Source organism: Ovis canadensis, chromosome X (assembly GCF_042477335.2).
Source record: "Ovis canadensis isolate MfBH-ARS-UI-01 breed Bighorn chromosome X, ARS-UI_OviCan_v2, whole genome shotgun sequence".
Lineage (NCBI taxonomy): Eukaryota > Metazoa > Chordata > Mammalia > Artiodactyla > Bovidae > Ovis > Ovis canadensis.
In genome coordinates, this window is record NC_091727.1 from 39237107 (window position 1) to 39261947 (window position 24841).

Below are 24841 nucleotides of genomic sequence, written 5' to 3' on the forward strand. Positions count from 1 at the left end.
GTTGCTGTTTTATACATTTTATGTTATAAATTTCATCTGAAGTAATGCTTAATCCCAAACAATGATACTATGGATGAAAATTTCAAGTAGAAGAAAACTTTTGGGGGAAGGAAAGATTTTGTACCTGAAATCACCATAATAATAATCACTCATTATTATGGTGTGATTAATAATATGTATCAATAAATGTAATCACAATAATAGTCATTTGTGGGAAAAAAGACAATAGAAAAATAGTGTATTTCAATTATAGATTTATTCTCTATTTCCTTCATTTTGAATAAAATATTATGTCAGGAAATTTAAAAAAGAATCGGCAGGTATGTAGGGGAATACCAAATACCAAGGGGATACAAACAGGACATGGATGCTCGTGGTTTTGTGTTTTTCATAGTGGGCCTAGTGGTGGCGGGGCTTCATTTAAATGGTCAAGGATAGAGTGGATCCATTCCCCTAATTCTTGTTACCCCACACGCCCTATTTGTTCTGTTGGGTCTATCTTTTGTAGGCTCCCTCCAGTTTTGACAATTCCCTGATTCATTCCAGTTCATCAAAGATCAATGCTACTTCCTCCAGGAACCCCACCTAATCCCCAACCACCAGTAGTGGAAGCTGGATGAGGGACCCTCCAAGCTGGAGGTCCCAAGGGGCCTGAAGCAAGGGCACAAGGGATAAGCCCTACCCTCTTGGTGAGGATGCACGAGGTCAGGGGACAGAGACAGAAGTTGTGCTGTGGAGTCATTCCAAGAGGTTAACTCCCTGTGGGAAAGGACTCATGGTTCCTGGTTATCACTCTGTATCCCTCAGAGCCCGCCCAGCACAGAGCCCCGACCTACTGGCAGTGGTGGCAAAGGAGGAATGGATGAAGGGCTGGGTGAACAAAGGTACCAGGTCAGAAGCCAAAGCTGGCAGTTGAAGTGGAGTTAGAGGAGTCAGGGGGGTGGTCCATAAGAGCGCCTGGACGAATTCTGAGGGCCGATGGCAAACCCTGTATGCTGTCTTTCCACCTGTGACCCAAATGTTCATTGAGATAGCTTGTCTTCTGGGATTCAGTGAAATGACCTTTACGCTCATCACACTTGTGGTACAGCACCTCTCTTCCAGACTCTCTGGGGGTTAAGTGGAGGGTAAGATTTTCTTAGTCCTTTCTGGGAGACTGAACTCCTACCTGCAAAGAAGGATGAGGGTTTGTGAGTCACGTTGGCATCTCAGCAGTGCGGCCCACGTTCTCTGCCATGTGGCATGGCAGACTGCATGGTTTCTCCCTGAGCTTTGTTCAGATGAATTGTTTGTGTGGGTAGCATCCTTGACTGAAGAGGTGGGCTTTACATCAGCACGCAGTTGAGTGCAGTTTGCCCACTTCTCTTCGTGTCTCCCTGCAAGCATCCAGTTTCCTTCCCTGTATTAGGTAGATCAGATCTGTTCACTAAAAGCTCTCCAACAAGAGGCCAGTTTTGTCACTTCAACAACACTTTTAAAGCGATCTTTTCAAACAGAGCTGCCATCTCGTCTCCCACGTGGTGCAGTCACTATCTGCTTTCTCACCACCACCACCATTACCCCCTCCCCGCCCCGCCTCTGCAAACAGTCTGCCTGGAATAGTCTTTCCATAACAGAAGATGTGGCAGAGGTTTGGAGATTTCAGTCTTTTCCTCTCTATCTCACCTCATTTTCTGTGAGTAGAAGGGAATCGTGTCAATAAATTTCCCTGCTATTAATTATGACATCACATCACAACCCTCCCTACCCTTGAAGTGGTCATAGTTGGTTTTAAAATGACACAATTTTTTTTTTCATTCCACAAAGATCAAGCAAATGTTTACCTTGCCCTCTTACTCTGCCTCCCACCCTCCCCAGCTCAGAGTTATCCCTTATCTGTGATGAGGTTGCTCTTTACCTGGACGTCTCTAATAAGGTGTCCTGTATAGGCGTCTATTATGGTTATTTATTTACAGATCTATGACTTTTACCAAATTCTAAAGTGTGCAAAGATGAGATCATCTTCCTTCCCTGAAATTCCAGTCTCGCCCAGTATCCGCCTCAGAACAGATTTTGAAAACATCTGATCTACAACTACGGATGAATGAATGAGTTGAGTGTGAACCTCTGGATGGCCCCTTAGTTGCCCAGATAGGCTGCAAGGGGAGGAACATTTGGTACCCCACCTCCTCACTTATGCAGATGGTGGGTTTCTGCAGGAGTTAATAGGCAGCTCCTTACTTATTGAAGACTACCATGTGCAAGGCACAATGGGAGCTCCAGGCTTGAGATCTTTTTACTCCATCTCCAGCCCCTCTCCAGCTTTTTTGCCACCGAAAAAAAAAAAAAAAACAACCCTTCCAGGGCACGTCTTTCTGTTTGTTTTTGTGGATAGGCTGAGGCTTAGAGGGAGGAAAGTGCTATCACTGGAAATACTCAGGGATGTCATGTCTACATCTGGGGTTTTGCATTGCCAATTCGCATTTTCTGAATGAGTTATTTCTATGTACCTTCGCAGCAGTCAGCCCTGCAGTCTCTTGCATATATTATACGCTCAATGAGTACTTGTCAATTGATTTGGTACAAGTATGTGACAGCATAAACGTATTATGAAAAATGAGGAATCTGAGCACCAAAAGTGTTAGGATTCCCACCCCCCACCAAAAAAAAAAAAAAAAAACCCACAATGGTGGAGCTTGGCTTAAAGTTCAAATGCTCCTGGACCCTGCCCTGCACTATCTGCAGCCTGGGGAACTTGATAAGGTAGTTGAAGGGCAATATTACCTTTGCTCTCTCACTGTGATCGAAAGCACTCTCAGCTTTCAGGTGGACCCCCTGGCTACCTTGGTGCGGCGTTTTCAACAGCACAGAATCACCCTTTACACGATCAAAAGAAGATGCTGTTTATTAATCTAAGGACCCTGTTGAACAATGCAGCTCTTAGAAATGGTCACAATTTCGTGGTTCGAAATTTTCGGTAAGTGATGGCCGGAGACTAGAGCCCGACTTAGGAGCCGTGGTGGTAAATGAAGCTCTATCCTGCAGAGGCGTGCCACCTCCTAAAGCCACTTTCTACTATAGTGTTTCTGTTATAGTGGCAAGTTCTGTCCTTATTGGAGACAGCTGTCTCTAATTCCAGCTGAGCTTTCATTTCTCAATCCCCTGTAATCAGATTTCATGGGGTGCTAGGGGGTGGGGTTGGGATGGGGGGACTGTGGCAGGTATAACAGACTAAATGTTCTTGACACCTTCCATTTGTGTACATTCTAAAGGAGCAAGTGGCTGAAGGAAATGAGAGAAACTAATTTCCATGGGGTCTTCTGCTTGTATTTAGGTTTGCCTGAAAACAATATATTATTCTAGAGCATGGAGATTGATTCATTCTTTAAAAAAACAGACCCCAAAAGAATGACTAGATAAATACTTGCAAGCTACTGGAAAGAAGCCTTATATGTGATGATGATAATGATATTTTTAAAAGAAAATCTAAATTTAAAATAGATTTCTGCATTTTTTGTTAGCATGTGAAAGGAGGCTGTCTCCAGTGAATTCATTAAAAAGCTACATCCTGGGACTTCCCTGGAGGTCCAGTGGCTAAGACTCCAAGCTTGCAATGCAGGGGGTCCAGGTTCAATCCCTGGTCAGGTAACTAAGATCCTGCATACCTCCACTAAGACATGGTGCAGCCAAATAAATAAAAATAAATATTTAAGAAAAAAAAAAGAAAGCTACATCATGCTCAGAATTAGTCAATTGTTCATGCACACAGTCGAAGGCAGTGTGGAGCCTGTCCCCCAGGAAAGGAGACAGGAGTGATGGGTTAATCAGGGAAGCAATGCTCTCAAATTTGGACATTGTTCCCAGAAGACTTCTGGAGTAGTTGCCTGTTAACAATCAGAATTTTCCCAGTGCCTCTTGACAACCTAAACCAACCTCAAAATGACCTCAATGACTTCCTAAAGTCAGAAGCTTCTAGTCTGAAGTTTTCTCCCACTGTTAGGAAGTGGCCCTGGGCCTCCCCTCTCTGGGTCACCTGACAGCTCTGGACTCTCTGGACTCTACCTTTAGCACCACTCAGAAGCCAGAATGACATAGTAAATAATATTGTAAATTACACACATAGAAGTAGATGCAGTTGGGACCTCAGAGCTACAGAATAATGCCTTCTCTTATTTTATAGATAAGGCAAATGAGGTCCAGAGAGATAATGAGGTTTACTAGTTAGTGGCAGAGCTAGACAATAGAAGTCAGAGGAAAGCTCAGGTTTAAAGTCTAAAGAACTGGGTTTAAGGCCCGTCACCACCACTCATTGGCTATATGACCCTGAGCAAGCGACTAAACTTTTCTTTGATGTTGCTTCACTTACAAAATGAGAGAAAGTGTAATACATGTTCTGCCTACATCACAGCGTGGTTCAATTATTTATTTAATAAATAGTTATTGAGTGCCTACTTTGTGCCACCCCCTAAGCAAGGTGTTGGAGATACAGTGGTAAGTAAGATAAAAAGCTATTTCATTCCAGACACATGAATTCACAGTCTAGCAGTAATCTGTAAGATAATTTGTGTGGAAACTGTAAAGTGACAGGCAAGTGTTCATTATTTTATCATTCTAACCCACTGGGTTACATTTATTAAGAGTGTGATGAAATTTTATTTCATACATTTTTAACAAAGACTCATCACTGAGCTAGAAATAATCAACTGAGTGAATAAGCAAAGGTTGGAGCTTAAATTTATACTTTTCTTTGAAAATCACAGTGATGATTTTTTACCATTGAAAGTGAAAGTGTTAGTCACTCAGTCGTGTTTGACTCTTTGTGACCTCATGGACTGTAGCCCGCCAAGCTTCTCTGTCCATGGAATTCTCCAGGCAAGATACTGGAGTGGGTTGCCATGCCCTTCTCCAGGAGATCTTCCTGACCCAGGGATAGAACCCATGTCTGTTATGTCTCTTGCATTGGCAGTTGTGCTCTTTACCATCTGAGCCACCAAGGAACCCCCCCCCCCACCTTTAACATTATTACAGGTTAAATTTTTGCTAGTAAAACCTCTTCCAAGTATTTAGGTAGGAAATTGTTTGGTGGTCCAGTGGTTAAGACTCCACACTTCCACTGCAGGGGGGCACGGGTTTGATCCCTGGTTGGAGAACTAAGATCCCACATGCCACACAGCGCAGCCAAAACCAAAAATAAGAAACAAATATTTAGGCACTTTTGAGTATTTATTAACATTCTATTTTATATATCCAGTAGCCAGACTATGACTCTGAAAATCCTGGCTAGCTATCTCTCAGTGAGTCGGGGGTGAGGCAAAAGTAAGACTGCTGCTGCTAAGTCACTTCAGTCGTATCCGACTCTGTGCGACCCCATAGACGGCAGCCCACCAGGCTCCCCTGTCCCTGGGATTCTCCAGGCAAGAACGCTGGAGTGGGTTGCCATTTCCTTCTCCAATGCATGAAAGTAAAAAGTGAAAAGGAAGTCACTCAGTCGTGCCCGACTCTTTGCGACCCCATGGACTGCAGCCCACCAGGCTCCTCCGTCCATGGGATTTTCCAGGCAAGAGTACTGGAGTGGGGTGCCATTGCCTTCTAAAGTAAAACTAAATCAGCTCACCATACTGGCTATTTGAAAATATGAAAGCCTCAGATCACCCATGTTATTAGAAACCATAGAGAATGAGTCTCTGTTGTAAAATGACTTAACATGGAAATGCTGTCATTTTCATGTGGCGTGAGTATTTTTCTTTCCTACTCTTTTAGTGAGCCACACTACCAGTTAGATGAATTCAGACTTGCTGATCTCCAGTAATACCTACTGGGGCTTCCCAGGGGGCACTAATGGTGAAGAACCCGCTTGCCAATGCAGAAGACATAAGAGACACAAGTTCGATCCCTGGGTGGGGAAGATCCCCTGGAGGCAGGCATGGCAACCCATTCCAGTGTTCTTGCCTGGAGAAATTCCATGGACAGAGGAACCTGATGGTCTACAGTCCATAGGGTCGCAAAGAGTTGGACACAACTGAAACGACTTAGCAAGCACTCAATAATACCTACAGTCTTTGATGACCCATTAACATCAGAGAAAATCTTCCTGTCATCTCCACTTATATGGTATTTTTACTTTGATTTTCAGCCTTCTTCAGAGATTCAGGTTCTTTTTCAACCCCCCCCCCCCCAGCCACCCCCCACCCATCTCTCTTGGAACGGTGGAGGGTCCCTGTTATGAAATATACCACATGAGTTTAGCACTAGAGAGTAGTAGGAAATATGTGGTTAGGGTTTGGCAATGCCACAAGTAGGGGCTTCACAGTTTTGAAGTGAGCAGCCATATGGCCATGGGTGTGATAAAATAACCACTTGAGTGAGGCTAAAGCCATCTACACCGGCTCCCAGATCAATCATTTTCAGTCAATTTTCTTTCTTTCTTTCTTTCTTTTTTTTTTTTTTTTTTTTTTTTTACAAAATCAATAGGATCAGACACCAAGACTGCCAAAAACACCCAAATCCATAGGCTTTTCATCTCACAAACAAGGCTCGAGAGCCTGGCTGTGTTTGGATAATAGACAGTATTCCATGATTTGTTGCCTATTATGGGAAACACAGCTTTTAAAGAAACCACTAAGAAAATATCTTTCTTTATCAGAGAAGACCCATTTGTAAGTGCAGTTCAATTTCATCTCACAAATAGACATTTCTTCAGAGAATATTGAGCTAAGCCACCCAATTCTGTGGAGGTTATGGATTGGAGCTGGAGGTGACTGGTTTTCAGGTATTTCATTCTAGACTTCTCTAAAGGCTTACAGAACTCATTAAGTTCCCTTCATCCCACACACATGCCCATCCACACACACGTGGACACACAGACACAGACATAGCCATTACAGGCCATCCATGCTCTCATGCTGTGGAGAGAAAACAGTCCTCTTTGATTATTCACATTTTCCTTCATAACTGAAAATAAATGCCTTTTAAAAAACATATTTCTTGACTGCAGAAAACTGCAAGGCAAGAGACCAAGAAAGGAATGGGGTTGTGATGTTTCCCTTGGCCAAGAGTAGAATTGGGGTTTTATTTCTAGTTTGTTATTTTTAGTAATTTAGTGATTTAACCAAGATAAAAGAAGGAGAGGTGGCCACAGATTTTCAACAGTTTCTGATTTCCAGCCCTTTAATAGTAAGTCTACATGAAGCTAATCCTTATCCCAGTCTTCAATTTTCAGATGAGGGCTAAGTTTTGCAGTTTTAGAATACTGACAAATCTAAGTTAGCTTTGATATCCTTTAGTCACCTAGTTATCAGTAGCAATTTATACTGCATATGAGCATGTGGCAACAGTGAGAAAGGCTGCAAGTATATTTTTATTAATAAATTATCATTATGTTTAATAATAGAGAAATTTGGAAACAATTTGTGCTTTGATTTTCCAGATCAATAGGGTCATATTCAAAGGTTTTGTGAAAAAAGAGTCACTCTCCCTGGCATGCATTGCAATATGCAATGCATATTTTTTTTTCTGAGATGGAAACAACGGAATGAAATGAAAGTTCGGCCACTGAGAATTCAGATGGCTCCAGTGTGGCCTGTGGGAAATCTTGTATGAACTTCATGAGTGTTGTGGAAGACAAAGACATGAAGGATCACTGATTTTCTTACTTTTTCAAATGAGGATTTAAGGCCAAAAATGGAAACTGATCATCTCAAGGTCATAGTCAAACTGGGACTCGAATTTGAGTATTTAAAACCACTGCTCTTTTCATTCCATTGCTTGATGACTTTGATCCTTCCACACTGATCAAATTGGCCAATCTACCCTTATTCAATATTCCACCCCCTTTTAAAGATAAGCCAAAATATCTCAGTAAAGAAGGAAAAAAACACCAAGAAAGTATGCCTTTTGTATCAGTCTCTAATGTTAAAGAAACCAAAAAATCTCTGCCGTATCATCCATTGGCCCTCTCTTATGCCTCCAGAAGCTAAAGTCTTTATCTCAAATTCTCCATGGGGATCAAAATATCATTTAACACTGAGTTTTTTCCTACTCTGGCAAAGTCTGTTTCTCACTGACCACATTTTACTCAAATTAAGCACTTTCTCTTCCAACAAAATATAATTATACGAGGGAACACATCCAGGTCTTCCCCCATACTCCAAACAGTTTACTAGAGTTGGAAAATGCACTGTAGCAATGAAAGGCTTCATTCTGCCAATAGAGAATTCTCTTCCATTTTTTAGCTAGGAAGATATTTGGGTAAAGCTAACACAAGGGTCTACTATTACCTTGGCCTAAGTTCTTAGCATTCAGTGATCTAGGGTTGAAAAACATCTGTAATTATTTTTTGAAGGGATAAAATTAATGTGATGAATGAGTCTTGCCTTTTTTCAAAAGCTCTGGCTTTAACCTGATTGCCATGACAGTTTTGATGGAAAAATCCATACATGCTTCTCATTGTTTTCTCCAATACTATATCCTCCCTGTTATATGCTGGCTGAAGAATGATAATGTGGTTTAAGTCTGGTTTACCAAGGAGACACACTTGAGTACAAAGAGACCAAGCATTTTATGGAAACACTGAAACAGTGATTCTGGTCTTGGTTTGGGTCCTCATGAACCAGACTGGGCTGCTTCCAACTGAAGCACAGGGTCTCTATGAGAACTTAAAAGCCATTTAGGTCAGCAGTTTTATCTGGCTAACTAGAATGTGGGTTTATCACCAGAAAGCAAGAAATGCTTAACACAAACAAGGGAAAAAAAGGAGGGTGCCTGTAATGGAGGCATTTTAACGTGGTACAATTGTGGAGGTTTTCAATTTTCCTCTAATTTTTAAGTAGCTCAGGAAAGAGGTGTGGCAACTCCATTTTGGAGCCAAGGGGAGGTCTATAAGGAGACAGTAAACAGGATAGGAATTTAAACTGGAACCATTGTGTTTGCTTTCCTTTCAGTGATAAACTGTCCTGGTTAGCTCTTGATATCTATGAAAAACAGTTCTTTTTCCCAAGCCAACATTTCCTGCCCCACCTCCTGGATAGAACTGAGAAAAGCTGGTGGCTGCTCTAATGGTTTTTCAATGGTATAAACATTATGAACCCCTTAACCAGGTGAGATATAACTTAAAACAATTTTTCCAGTTAATCACTCAAACCCTCTCAGGCTGGTATGACAGATGGGCAGGAGCTACTGCTCCAATCTTTTTGTCCCCAAGAACCCTGGGAACGTATTCTGTCCAAAAGGGGTTCATGGAAAGAGGTAACCAAGATATTGGTATAGTTCATTATTAATGTATTTTGGATTTGACCCTCATGGTGCTATGGACAAAAACTCACCCACCAGGCACTCTCACCAGTTTTCTAGTTTTTGTACTTGTCTCAGGCTACTACCTGTAGGATTCAAGGTTATAATGCTTTTTTGTTGTTGTTGTTTCATGTGTATATGTCCAACTATTCTTCTGAGTGATGCAAATACTGTAGAATCTTAGAGAATTTCAGCTTTAGCAACATACCAGGCCATAATCAATTCTCCTCCATGACTCTTAGGCCTTGTGTTCAGCCTGGACCACTATCCACACTTGCTCTTGCCTCAACATTAATTCTTTTTGGGGTGGGGCACTTTTAGTATCTTTTTTGGTCATCAGACTTCAGTCAGGGCCTTAAAAATCCATCACGGAAAATCTCTCTAAATTCATGCCCAGAAATCTGCTGAATTTCTTATACAAATTGATTTACTTCTACCTCACTCAATCATTCATTTACTTAAGAAATATTTAGTGAATGCCTACTATATTCCAGGCATTGCAAGCAGCACCAGGATATATTAACGTATAAAACAGGCAGGACCTCTGACATTGTGGGTCATGTAATTTAATGGGAAGATTAAAAGTAAGCAGTGAACAGAGACTTCCCTGGTGGCCTAGTGGTTGAGAATCTGCTTTCCAACGCAGGGAACTTGGGTTCAATCGCTGGTTGGGGAACTAAGATTCCATGTGCTGCAGGGCAACTAAGTCTAAGCACTACAACTATGGAGCCCGAGTGCCACAACTAGGGAGAAGTCTGTATGCCACAACAGATCCCATGTGCTGTGACTCAAACTTGACGCAGGCAAAAATAAGTAAATAAATATTTTTAAAAAAGATCTTAAAAAAAAAAGTAAGCAGAGGACAGACACAAATATATTGGGTTGGCCAGAAAGTTCCTTCTGGTTTCTAACCTGAACAAACTTTCTGGCCAACCTGCTGTATTAAAAATTGTGATAGGTGTTTTGAGGAAAATGAAGCCAAAGCAGAGATTACTTGGTACAGTCAGGGAAGGAGTCTCATAGGAGGTGGTATTTAAGCCCCCAGCCTAAGGATGAGAAAGAGAGCTTGATGGCTGTGGGGCGAGTGTCGTGGACAGAGGGAGTAGTATGTGAAAGGAAGCCTATGATGGAACGTATCTTGGGTACAAACAGGCGTTCCTTTGTATGGTCCTCACACGTAGGAATTTTACTTACCACAGTTTAGTAAATAACACCAGTCTCCCAAGTACACAGTTCAAATTTCAGTTGCCATGGGACATTAATTGGGTTTAGTTGCCTAAAGTAAAAATGTCATTGCTGGCTCAGTTCAGTTCAGTTCAGTTCATTCGCTCAGTCGTGTCCGACTCTTTGTGACCCCATGAATCGCAGCACGCCGGGCCGCCCTGTCCATCACCATCTCCTGGAGTTCACTCAGACTCGCGTCCATCGAGTCAGTGATGCCATCCAGCCATCTCATCCTCGGTCGTCCCCTTCTCCTCCTGTCCCCAATCCCTCCCGGCATCAGAGTCTTTTCCAATGAGTCAACTCTTCGCATGAGGTGGCCAAAGTACTGGAGTTTCAGCTTCAGCATCATTCCCTCCAAAGAAATCCCAGGGCTGATCTCCTTCAGAATGGACTGGTTGGATCTCCTTGCAGTCCAGGGAACTCTCAAGAGTCTTCTCCAACACCACAGTTCAAACACATCAATTCTTCAGCGCTCAGCTTTCTTTATTGTCCAACCCTCACATCCATCCATTGCTGCCTCTTCAGTTCACAAATCACTGTGTACATAACAGATGCACTGCATGATCAGTGACCAATCACATCACTTCTTTCAAAGTCTGTTGCTGATTGCTCACTGTGCAGCTGTTAACCAGTTCACCTACAGACATTAAAGAGTATAGTTGTTCTGCCTTCTCTTCTTCCAGTGATAAGCCCATGTGACATTTTAATAAAAAATGGATAATTAAAAGACAGAGTTGTCTGAAAGAGGTGAAAATGCAGCAGAGAAAGAAAAATGATAACATCGACAAGTTAAATGTGAATGCAAATGTATTTATAGAAGAAATAGCTGACTGTGGGGTTGTTGACCCTGCTACTATTTGAGAGGTTCTAGCTATGTAGCTAGAGAAACTTAGTGAAGACGAACTTATCGACATAAATGAGTACAGTGGTGTGACCAAAAGTATGGAGATATTCCAGAGGAAGTGATACCAGTAAAACATTCCATACTAAAGGAATTCTCAGGACTTCCCTAGTGGTCAGGTGGTTAAGACTCTGTGCTCCCAATGCAGGGGACCCAGGTTCAATCCTTAGTCAGGGAACTAGATCCCATGTGCTACAACTAGAAGATTCCACATGCCATAACTAAGACCCAGAGCAGCCAAATAATAAATATTTAAAGAATTAAAGGAATTCTCAGAGAGATTTCACAATATTAAGAGTTCAAAGAATAAAATGTTGGAAGTTGATTCAAACTTAGAAGTATAACAATTCACCAAAGCATAACAAACGTGATAAGAAGACAGCATACACTGTGCAAACTACCTGATAATTTTTACAAAGAAATAAAACACTGTAATTCTTGATGTTTCTAATGTTTTAAATGACAATGTACTAAATATATATCAGTTTTACTCTTTTTTTCATTTCCCTAAGCCTTTATAACTGACTATAAGAGAGTTTGTAATGTTTTGCCAAAAAAACTTAAGTCACAGAACAATTGTGATTTCTCCCATTGAAGGTTGTTTTACATGGCTTCAGATTTAATAGTTATTTACAGTCCCTCACTGCTGTGCAAAGCCAGAACTGTTTTTTTTTTTTTAATAGCTTATCTGCTAAGATTTATTGGTTTATTGGAGGTGTGATTCCACAGTAACAGGAAGGAGGGCCACATATCAGCTGCCACCCTGTGGAGACTAGAGACACAAAGAGGTATTCTTCTCATCTCTTGTGGTCTAAGGAAAAGAATTTGAAATAAGGCTTCTGTCACTACGTAAATTTGAAAATGAACGGTCTGGACAAGAAGGGAATATTCGAGCAGGATGTTGGTGACTTCTATTTTTAAACTCAAATCTGTCAATGGAGAAATAAAAAGAGCCTCTCACAACACAATCCCAAAAGCAGAATATCAGCGCTAACTCTAACCCTACCTCCAACTTAGAAATTTCTTAAAGTTTGTAAGGACAAACTTGAGAAAGCTTCAGAGACCTTTTACCTCTTCCAATCTGTTTTCTGTTTGGGCAATAAAGAGGTGGAAGTTGAAGCTCTTTTGAAGCAGCTAAAGGTGTTGCTGCCCCTCCTCTTTCACCATTATTTTGCTATTTACTTTAATAGGAAGGGGGGAAAAAAATCAGTGCTCTGCAAAATTTCCATTTCCTTTTCATTTCCAATTATTTTTCTCTGAGATTCAACCACACCACCACAATTCTAAAATCTATGATATGCATTCAATGAAGCATATAGTCCTGTGAGTATTTAGATCAGAGTAGATGCAACAAGGGCTTCCCAGGTGGCTCAGACAGTATAGAATCCGCCTGCAATGTGGGAGACCTGGATTCAGTCCCTGGGTTGGGAAGATCCCCTGGAGGAGGGCATGGACTCCAGTATTCTTGCCTGGAGAATCCCCCTGGACAGAGGTGCCTGGTGGGCTACACTCTATGGTGTTGCAAAGAGTTGGACATGACTGAGTGACTAAGCACACAAACATAACAAAACCCTCTAGGGGCTGAAAGTAAGGGAGGATACTGAATCCCTTAAGTGTTGGAGTTTGGCAACTCAGCTTTCGTGGGCTCCAGTATAGCCAGGAGTCAGAGCTTGAACTCTAGGGAATTAAAAAAGGCCTGAAAATTAGCTCATGGTTTGTTTTTCCTGGTTTTGGTGGATGCAAATTCAACAACTATAGTGATATTTCCCAAATTTCTTGAATCTAGGGAGTGGGGTTTTCCAGGAAAGTTTTTTCCTTCCCCTTTTAATATAATATCAGGCGACATCTTAACCCATGGGATGTTAATGTGTTATTGTAAGACATAGCGTCAAGAAAGTTTATCTTCTGTGATTTTATGTTGTTTGGACCTTATTCCAGAAGAAATTATACTCTCAGAGCTGCCTTAAATGTTGTTGACTTAAAAACGCACAACATGAGAGTTGCGAGTTAAGTTTTATTGGGGTGTGGATGCAAAATGAGATGTGGACTGCAGCCTGGGAGAGAGCACCTCAGATAGCTCTAAGAGACTGCTCCAAGGAGACAGTGGGGAAGGTCAGTATGTATGAGATTTTGGTAAAGGGGAAGTACATGCAATCAAGCACATATTTTTCCAGAAGGTTTCTACTAGTCTCGGGAAGCTTTTGCTAGTCATGAAGAACAGTCATCACTGTGAAGGATTTTAGTGCTTTTCTAAATATGGGGAGATACAGGAATTGGACTCATAAAATTAGCTCCTGAATTTATCTACTATCTAAAGATCTGTCCTGCCAGCTTTTCCCCTGAGCACAGAGTGCCTCATTCCTGCTCTCCACCCTGAACTCCTTTCATGGAGTGTTGAAGGTCAGCAGCTACAGTAGCTCATGATTTAATCCTTGTAGAGGTAGATGGTAAGTGCCCATGGCAAGTGCCTATTTGTAGTTGACAGTGTGAATTGGGAAAGATTAAGCTGCCATGCCTCCATCCCAAGCCAGACATGTTAAACCTGTTTACAGATCCCTAGAAGGATCCAACTGACAGAGAAAAATGCATGAATACCAAAGAATTTACTTCTCAACAATATCAGTACTTGTATATTCCAAGCCCTAAATAGTACTAGATAGTGTCACTAGTTAATATTATCAGAGCCAAACATAAAAGCAGAATACACACATAAAATTAAATTTCCTGCCTAACTGCCACATCTCTAAAGTTATCCAATTGTTTTCTGTTACTACCCAGATCTTGGACACAATTTTGTAAGCTTTTTACTAGGGTTCCAATAAAAGGAAGAAAATGAATATCTATTCTAGAAACTTCTTTAGCTAGCAATTTTTTTGTATACTTACAAATTTATTTTTAAAATATCTGAATCTTATTCTACACTTTAAAATTTTTATTTCTTTTTTATGTTTTGTTATGTGCATAATCTATTAGGATAGTAATACATATAAGTAAGTAAACATATATTGTAGACCTATCTTCAAAATTTTTTAATGTTTTGCATCTGTAATAAAACAATTGAGACAATTGCTTTAAAGAAATTTCCATCTGAAGAGTGTTTGAATCACACATTTTTAAAAGTTGAAGACAATGGTAGGTCTTAGGAATGTTGAGCAAAATTTTAATGCACATATAGGCTGAAAACGCTAATCCTTATTAGAGTTGAATATATCATTAGATCTTGTATTAAATCTATTAATTAATCATTAGCCAGCTAACCCACAAACCCTCCATCTTTATGGAAGCCCCTTTCCTTACTAATTAGAATCTCTGAAGGGCTTTATCTCATAAAAGGTCTACTGAAAAAAATCTATTCACCTTCTGAACATTAAACAAGCTCTGCTAGAAAGTTGGATACTTAGTAAAATATACATTTGTCTGAGTTATTTGACATCATGCAGTGAAAACAACAAATTGAGAGAATTTGTTATTTTCTTACTTATTATCTTGTTATCAGTGCAAAAAGACATAAATTCCACCAGATAATTTACTCTTCATCTCAAGTAGCACAAGCTTTTTTTCTTAGGCTGGAGTTCAAGCATGATTATTTTCTGACAGTCATCTTACTCCAAGTAAAATGAATGCTTAATATATGTGGTAAATCATAATTTGACCTTGGTTATTCATAATTTCTAATGGTATACAATACTAATTATTATTAAATAGAGAGAACACTGAGAATAAATGCTGTCCATTTTATATACTGATTATCCCAAATAACAATTACTGTCATCATAATGTAATAGAATGTTAAAATGGGACTTGGTCTCAGTTTCTGCCCAGGCCCTATAGGTTCTGACTCTTTCCTCAATCCGAAGTGAGATGCTAGACCACTAAAACAGGGCTTGCCAAGGAGGTACACAAGAATTAGTTTTGCAACCCACTGGTGATTGCCTCCAGCTTTTAAAATGGATTGTAGAAACCGGGAGGTGAGTTGTAGATTTGAAGAGGATTTTAGCTATGTACCATTGTATAAAAAACTAAATCGTGGCATCTGGTCCCATCACTACATGGCAAATAGAAAGGGAAAAAGTGGAAGCTGTGACAGATTTTATTTTCTTAGGCTCCAAAATCATTGTGGACAGAGACTGCAGCTATGAAATTAAAAGATGCTTGCTCCTTGAAAGGAAAGCTATGACAAACCTAGATAGCATATTAAAAAGCAGAGACATCACTTTGCCAACAAGGGTCCATACAGTCAAAGCTATGGTTTTTCCAGTAATGTATGGACGTGAGAATTGGACCATAAAGAAGGCTGAGCACCGAAGAATTGATGCTTTCAAACTGTGGTGCTGGATAGAAGACTCTTGAGAGTCCCTTGGATAGCCAGGAGATGAAACCAGTTAATCCTAAAGGAAATCAGTCCTGGGTGTTCACTGGAAGGATTGATGTTGAAGCTGAAGCTACAATACTTTGGCTACCTGATGAGAACAGCCAACTCACTGGAAAAGACCCTGATGCTGGGAAAGATAGAAAACAGAAGGAGAAGAGGGCAGCAGAGACTGAGATGGTTAGATAACATCACCAACTCAATGGACATGAATCTGAGCAAATTCTGGGAGATTGTGAAGGACAAAGGAGCCTGGAGTGCTACAGTCCATGGAGTCGTAAAGAGTCGGAGATGACTTAGCAACTGAACAACAGCAACAACCATTGTATATGATGCGCCTCACATGGATGAGAATTATTCCCTCACCTCAAGATTAGGGCAAGTGGCTATGATGGCACTAATATCTTCAATAGGAGAGCTTGGAGACAGCACAGTGAAGTCAGGCCTATAAGTGGAAAATATAGAGAGGGACTGGCTGGCTAGCTGTTTTGATGGCAGAACAAGAGTCTATGCTGGGACAGACTCAACTCTAGTCAGAGCAAAGAACATGCAGGGTTTCCCATGAACCAATATGGATGAAGAAAGAGACCTATCATGGCGCTGTGTCACATTATGACCAAAAGACTTCCCGAAGCACCCACGTTGGGGAGATCGCAGCAAAAAGAGTTTGGATATGTTTCCTTGAATGGCAAAGACGATGTAAATGTCCGCCATCAAGAACTGCTATGAGAAATTCCCAGTGATGAGAGACTTCTTCCATGGACCCTCAAAAGTACCCCAGAAAAGAATCAGCCTTAAACACCTATACCAATGCTAGATTACTAGAACAGAACCAGACTTTGCCTGGCCCTTAACTCCTCACCTTCCTTTGACTTTACTTGGAGGAACTGAATGTAAGGAAACAGAGGAAACAGCTCATGGTTCCCCTTCCCCTGTGGAGGAAGCCAGCTTAAATTAGGCATGAGCTGGAAGGAAAAGGTATTAACCTGTAGTACATTTCTTAAAGTCAAAGAAATTATCATTATTGTTATACATTCTTTAACCAAGACTCTTTGAGGGAGTAAAGTAAGCAGAGAACTTTGTCTTTCCCTGAAAGTTACTAGAAAAGCCACAGGGTCCACTGTAGCTGACCGGGGACAACAAAGAACAATTCTTCAACGATAGATTTGAAAGGCAGCAGAGGAAAATGAATGAAATTGTTTTCTCTTGTATGTACATACAAATTCTATTTGTACCATCTAATGATTTCGGTTTCGGGGCTTCCCTGGTGACTCAGTGGTAAAGAATCCACCTGCCATTGCAGGAAACGTGGGTTCCATCCCTGGGTCGGGATGGTCCCCTGGAGAAGGAAATTGGAACCCACTCCAGTATTCTTGCCTGGGAAATCCCATGGACAGAGGAGCCTGGTGGGCTGCAGTCCATGGAGTTGCAGAGAGTCAGACTCAACTTAGTGGCTAAACAATGATTTCAATAGTACTAGCTAAAATTTATCAAATACTTATTATATGCCAGACACTATCTGATTTCCATGTATCGAATAATTTCATCCTCACAACAAACTCTATAAGCTTCTTATACTCATTTTCTAGGTGAGAAATTTAAGCAGAGAATTTGGGTAACTTGACTAACTATGAAGTAACAAAGCCACTTATGATTATTTTCAGCACAGAATTCAACCTCTTTCCTCAAGTTTTTCTTTCCTCTCAACATTCAAAAAACTGGATATCTAAAATGTAAACCACAGCCATATCAATTTGAAAGCATTAGCACTTTGCAGAGATACATGAGTTTACACATGATTTGCTATATTTTGTTTCAAAAATTTAACAATGAATTATCGTAGGACATGGGTTTTGTTTTCTTAAATATATCTTTTTCTTTTTCTTTTTCTTTTTCATAGATGTGGGCAACCAGTACAGGATAAAGTACAGCTGAAGGGCCGTGACCTCCTCACTCTAAAGAACTTTACAGGAGAAGAAATTAAATATATGCTATGGCTATCAGCAGATCTGAAATTCAGGATAAAACAAAAAGGAGAGGTATGTGGTATTTCCATATTACCTTCCACTGTTACCAATCAGTCTTTTTTTTTTTTCTTTTGGCTGCATGGCATGGCATGAGGGATCTTAGTTTCCTGACCAGCGATCAAACCCGTGCCCCCTGCAATGGAAGCATGAATTCTTAACTACCGGACAACCAGGGAAGTTCCAATCAGCCTTTTGAAAGACAGCCTTTACAAAGAAAGAAGGAAAAGAAAATACATTAAAATTCCTAAACAGTAGCTAAGTAATGAAATCACACAGGCAAGGTAATTGATTATCACTGAGTGCACAGGCATACAAAAAGCATAAAAATCAGTTATTCAATGACAAGTCATTGCATTTCTTTCATGTGAAATGTTGAAAGTCATTATTAACTGAATCAGAACCTAAGGAATCATTTCTCTGGAATGATTTTATTTTTACCCTTACCTTCTTTTCTGTTTTCTAGCAGATTTAAAATAAGGATGATATATATATATATTTTTTCCTAGCAACAAATTCCAGTGGTGGATGAAGATCAGATATTTCATCATTAGGATAATTTCAAAAAATTCAGGATGATGTGATGGTGTTAAAAATTTAGATTAGCAAAGAACCAATTAAAAGGTAACCAAGTAGGAGAAGAAATGGGATATGGTGCTCAGCTGGAAGCATTATTCTGCATTTTGAGCAATTTATGTTTGAAACACAATTAATGCAGCAGCTTCATTTAGACTGCTTAACTGTGAAAGCATTTTCATATTCCAAGCTTGTTCAAAAGCATTTGAAAGAGCTGGTTTCAGGTTGAGAAAGTTGTACACAACCTTGATTCTCTTATCTAGCTCACAAACTCTCCAAGTTCCTAAGAATGAACCCAAAACAGGTGTGGCTCCAAATGCTGTTGGTTCCTATAGAACACCTTGAAATAAGAAGAAAAGCTCCCCTCCTCGAGACCCCAGGCTTTTGTTTTACACACTTTGTGGTGAGGAAGGTTAGCTGGCAGGAATCTATTTGTTCCAGAACTCATCCTATCAGGAAGTCCATCTGTAGCAGAGGAAGGAGAAAGAGCCCCACCCCACACCCAAACTCAGATTGTTTTCACATGACTTCTAGAAACAAAGCCTTTGCACTCTCCCAAGGATGCATGATGAAAGTGTATTTGAAACTCTGGGGTGTCATCTTTAGGAGTCTGAGTGCCCCATGTTGTGACAGAGAAACATGTTCCTAGCTGAGAAGACACTTCCCAAACAAGCATCTTTGAAGTCATTGAACATTGGTAGAAGTTTCTTTTACTGAGTCTAAGCTTGCTCTGCTTGCCTCATGATAGGCCAATGAATTTGAGAGACAAGGGTTGAGGACAGGAATACAACTTTATTCGGAAAGCTGGCTGACCAAGAAGACTGCAGACTAATATCTCAAAATAGCCATCTTATCAGGGTCTGGATACCAGGCTCTTTTCTAGAAGAGAGATGGGGGAGGTGAGGAGGTAAAGTAAAAAGGACATTAATCTTGCAGATATGTCCTGGAATGGCCAGACTTAGGGATAGGATATGTTAATTTCTTCCTTCCTGTAGCCATCCACAGGTGGACAGGGTCCTGAACAAAGGCATTTTGGTTTAACATTCAGGAAGATGAGCAGGTTTCACCAAGGCAGGCCATTATATATGGACAGTATCTTTTTAGTGAACAAAAACAACTGGAAGCAAATGTTAAAGTAAAAGAAACAGATCCAATATGGAGTCAGTTCTTCCCTGTAACATTTCCACAGATTTAAGTAAGAAGATGGTTCCGGTATGAAATATTAATACATTTTGGAACAAGTGTTCAGGTTGAACCCAGAGCAACTAATATTACTTTCTCATTACATGTCAATAAGCTGTGGGATTCCTCTTTCCCTCCCCTATTTGTATACAACAGGAAATAAACTCTTTAAATTCACTTTGTAAACAACATATGAATGCTTATTTGGGAGCAGTGTTAATTATTCTAGTTTCTGATAATGTAAAGAATAAATCTTAAAATATAATCTTTGCTAGTAGATATAAAATGTATATTTCATTTTAGTTAGTTTAATTTGATTATTATCCTTGACTTTCAGTATTTGCCTTTACTGCAAGGGAAGTCCTTAGGCATGATTTTTGAAAAAAGAAGTACTCGAACAAGATTGTCCACAGAAACAGGTGAGTTCACAGACAAACTTGGACATGTGTTGCAGAGGGGGCCAACAGGTGAGGACCTGGGAGGAGGAGCCCAGTGGTGAGATTTATCTGTCTCTTTGGCAACAACAAAGGGAAAACAATGTCACCAAGAGTAGCAATGGAAGCCTCTGAATGTTCTTTCTGATTCTCACAGCAGCTGCAAGCAGGAAGATAAGCCTCATCTGTAGGAATTCCATGAGGACTTGAGTAGACATCTCAAATAATTCATGTTCAGTACAGAATATTAGTGGTCATAAATTCTCAGGCTTTCAATTCAACATGAGCAAGAAATGTGCATTTTTCTAATGTGTAAAGAGCTTTTCCTTGTTTATACCAATTCTGCTGGATGGTGGAAACAGTCTCTGCAATCCAAATCCTGTCATTTCATCATTTACTTTGTCAGTTTAGGGTCTCTTCACACTTTCCCCACAGTCATGGTTAAGTCCTAGAGAGAATCTCAATGTCAAGGCATCTAGGGCTATAGGGATCTGGTCTTTGATCATCAGGACATCATCATCAAATGTCTATGTTGGAATCTGCTGGGACTTCTGTATCCCTACTGGACCTTGACTGGCTCCCATTCAATGTGGAGGAGTTTGTTTTAATTCTGATCACAAGATCTGAGATAGCTCTTGGTTTGGCTCACTTGTTGACGCAAGTTTGTGTGCCTGACTTCCAGTGAGACCAAACAAACTGAAATGTTGGAGTTTGGAGCGGAGAAAGGTTTACTGCAAAGCCATGCAAGGAGACAAGTTGGCTTAAGCCTTAAAACAACTTGAGCTTCCTGAAGATTTTCGATAAATCATTTTTAAAAGCCAGGTGAGGGGGTAGGGTGGGGGTTGCAGGTACTTGATCGGTTTGTGCACAATGATTGGCTGATGGTGAGTGAGTTAGAAGGGTAGTGTCACAGGGGTTAACATTATCAGTCCTTAGAGTCCAGGAGGCCTGGGGCTAGGTGATCAGAGTCATCAAGTAGTTAACATCTTCCATTTGGTGGGGATTTTTCACATTAGATAAACAACTCTGAGAATTTACTACACCAAATACTATATACACCAAATATTATTATCTAGGTGTCTCAGAGAGGAGCTGAAACAGAGGATATGGGGGAAGGTCTGTCCCTGAGATGATCCTATGGGGTCCTGCTTGGTTATACTCTCAAGCTCTTGTCAGCTCTCCATGCCACAGTGGGCACAGAGATACTGCAAGACTCTCTCTATTGTTCCTTCCTCTTTCTGGGTGCCAGGGAGTTCTAGAATATTTACTCCTTCCTTGAACTCTGTCTTAAAAGAGACAGATGTTCTCAGCTCTGGTGTCCCCCAAACTCATCTTGTTATGCCCGAAGTCCAAGTCCCCAAAACAGAGAGAATAAGACGTCCACAGCAATGCAAAATCATAAAGGGGTTTTATTGCTAGCTCGAGCTAGGGCTCCTGTCTCATCCAGCGCAGTGGAGTCTTGATGAGAGCCCCGAGCTCTGAATCACAGCTGCTTTTATACAGGCGGTTCTTAGTACAGCTGGCGGGTAGTGATTGGCTGAGCCGTACACACGCGCGCACGAACGATTTTCAAATCCCGCATCCCTATCTGGATTGGTTCAGGTTTGGCACCAGCGGGGACTTTCCCAGGGTGTGGTTTCCCGGAATCATGACTCAGGTTTTACAAGTATCTGAATCTTAGGCCTAGTATAGCTTGTTGAGCCTGTCGTGGCTCAGGTCTGGTCCCTTAACAATCTGAAATTTCCACTATGCTTCCCACCCTTCAGTACGTGGCCTGGGGGACAGACAGCAGAGTACAAAGGTCCACCAGTGTCTGTTTCTATTGCTTTTTCACTCTTGCTCTTCATCTTCTTCCCCTCCAGTTCCCAGGTGATAAAGGAGGAGGAAAAACTGGCTTTAACTACCTATGCATTCTTTCAAGTCTGTTGTTTGTACTTGAAATCCTAGCTGTTGACACTCAAAATATCTTTTTTCTCAAATTATGTTTGCTGTAATGAGTTTCAAAAAACCTATTTTGAAATTCATCACCTCTTTTTTCTCTTTGCATTTCTACTCCATCAGACCTCCCTTGAATCAATAACATGACTGCCCCAAAGGGCAAATGGATAGGATCGAGGAAAAGGTACCACAGATGAAAACCTATTTGTTGATTCTTTGTGTATCTTATCCTACTTACAAGCATCAGAGCTTTCTAGGGCTCAGAAGCAAACAACTACTTCATGCAGTTCTTGCGTTGTAAGGACCAGTAATGAGGTATCTCAAATACATTACAAAATGGAGTTCAGAGGGATCAAGTGACTTGCTAAGTTCATGCAATTAATACAAATAGCACCAGGGTTCAGATCTCACATTTACTGTTCTTGTTAATGCACTCCCCTTGCCCCTTGAGAGAAGGAAGGAGGAAGAAAGGAAACATATAAGGTGTCACCTAATCTTTATAGTCCTAGGAAGAAAACCGATGAGAACATTTTGTTCTTTAAAGCTGGGTCCTTTAAAGGTCACATTGACATCTGATGTCCAGCAATGGAAAAATGAATATGGTATAAACCAGCCAGTAGTTCTGAAATTCTTCTCCTTTTCAACACTGGTTATCATTTTTAAAAATCATTAGTACTTAAGAGAGGTATTCTTTTCTGAAGCCATCAAAGAATTGATTAAATACATACAATTTTCTCAATGTTACGTTTTTCTCAAATTATTTTTTTCTTACCTGTTGATGTTGTCTACCATGTTTCTCTGTTCAAATGTTATTTTTAATTTCACATATCCCTGAATAAGTGATCAGTTTTACCATGCACATGTCATGTGGTAGATAAGCTACTAATAAAACCAAGAGTGAAGATTTAATAAGCTTTTGGGAACAGACCCTATACTAAGTGCTCTACATTAATTACATGGATTATCTCACTTAATCCTCAGGACAACTCCATGAGGGTGAGACCACTGAGGAAAATAGGCTAAAATAAGTTCAGCAAAAGGCCCACAGACATATGGCTAATAAATGGCAGACCCAGGATTAGAAGCTATTATTAAACATATTTTTAAATGTCTAATTTAATTTGAGCACATGTTAGTCATGTTTTATTCCAGCAAAATTGTTTCTATAGGTGGCATTAAGCATTTTGTTAAATGATGATTTTCTATAAAGAAGTGCTCTTTATAGAAATCTGCACAAAATTACAAACAACAAATAAATGAGAAAAGGAACATATGACCATAAAAGTTATGGTTCAGAGTATTCATCATGATCTTCAATAAATACCCATGGGTTTCATTGAGATGGCATCCTGCCAAACTCAATAGTAGGAGAATCAGTCAGAGTAAGCAGCTAATTTCAATGCATATAGAAATGGTAAACCTCAACCCAAAACATGGCAGTACATTTCTATTATGTACATGTGCATCTTAATAGTTGTCTGTTGGCACAATTTTTCATCAAAACCTATTACCCTGCTGTTTAGAATGAAAATAAGACATAATTAAAACTGTCTATTTCGACTCCAGATTTGTGCCAGCCTCTGGGATGGGGTGATCCTCACTGGATAATCCTTGAGGATTCTATCTCAAACCTGAGTTGCAACGATACAGCAGTATTAGCTTGTTAGTTGGTCAGTCTTATCTGACTCTTTGCGACATCATGGACTGTAGCCCGCCATGGCTCCTCTGTCCATGGATTTCCCAGACAAGAATACTGGAGCGGGTTGCCATGCCCTCCTCCAGGGGATCCTCCTGACCCAGGGATCGAACCTGGGTCTCCTGCATTGTGGGAAGATTCTTTACTGTCTGAGCCACTGGGGTTTCCCTAGTATTATCTTGCTGCTGCTGCTGCTAAGTCGCTTCAGTCGTGTACGACTCTGTGCGACCCCATAGACAGCAGCCCACCAGGCTCCCCCATCCCTGGGATTCTCCAGGCAAGAACACTGGAGTGGGTTGCCATTTCCTTCTCCAATGCATGAAAGTGAAAGTGAAGTCGCTCAGTCATGCCCGACTCGTAGCGACCCCATAGACTGCAGCCTGCCAGGCTCCTCTGTCCATGGGATTTTCCAGGCAAGAGTACTGGAGTGGGGTGCCATCACCTTTATCTTAGGAGACAAAATAAAATTCTCCACCCAAATCAAGCCATATTTATTACTCATGTAATATTTTTATTAAAATGTAAGACACATACAGAAAAATGCACAAATCATTAATTACACAGTTCAATGAATTTTTATACGTCCTTGTAACTAATACCCAGATAGAGAAACGATGTGAATAGCACCCAGAAGTCCTCCCTTGTATCTCCTTCCATTTGCTACTCTCTGCCCCACCCCGCAAGGGTAATCATTATCCTGGCTTCTAACCTCACAGATTAGTTTAGCTGTTTTCGAACTTTATAGAAATGGAGTCATTCAATACCTGCTCTTTTGTGTCTGGCTTCTTTTGCTCAGCATTATGTTTGGGAGCTGTATCAATGTCGCTGTGTGTAGCTGTAGCTCATTCATTCCTCACTCACTTTTTGTGTATGCCAGCCTGGCAAACCAGACAATTCTCCTGTGTGACTACTGATGATTATACTCCTTCATTGCAAATTAATTGAGCAGACAGACGGATACATTTATTAATCTCGGTAACCGCAGTATTGGATGGAAAAATGCACAGGGCATCCTAAGAGGTGGTTCCTTTCCTTATTTAACACTGGTATTTGACTTTCAAGGTAAAATAGAAGTTAGTGCTTTCCAAGCTCTTTCAAATTTGTCGTTTTGCAAAGCTGGTAATATAGAAACCGTGATACTATGCCATGGGTATGAAAGTAAAGCTCAGAGAGGGCAACAGTTGCCTTATCTCTACCAGCAAGAACCCCTGGAGCCCTCACATTTCCTAC

At 40.6% G+C, this 24841-nt stretch overlaps 1 protein-coding gene across 2 annotated transcripts in view; it reads left to right on the forward strand.

Moving 5' to 3' along the window:
- The first annotated feature begins 2693 nt into the window (after positions 1-2693).
- The window catches only part of OTC (ornithine transcarbamylase), a 74854-nt gene continuing 52706 nt past the window's right edge, over positions 2694-24841 (forward strand). Inside the window, exons 1-3 of one of the 2 annotated variants that reach the window (XM_070289889.1) lie at positions 2694-2956; positions 17662-17800; positions 19881-19962. In XM_070289889.1, the coding sequence (XP_070145990.1) occupies positions 2877-2956; positions 17662-17800; positions 19881-19962 (301 nt within the window). In that variant the 5' untranslated portion in view covers positions 2694-2876. The remainder of the gene's footprint in view (positions 2957-17661; positions 17801-19880; positions 19963-24841) is intronic. The other variant, XM_070289890.1, reaches the window with a different exon arrangement.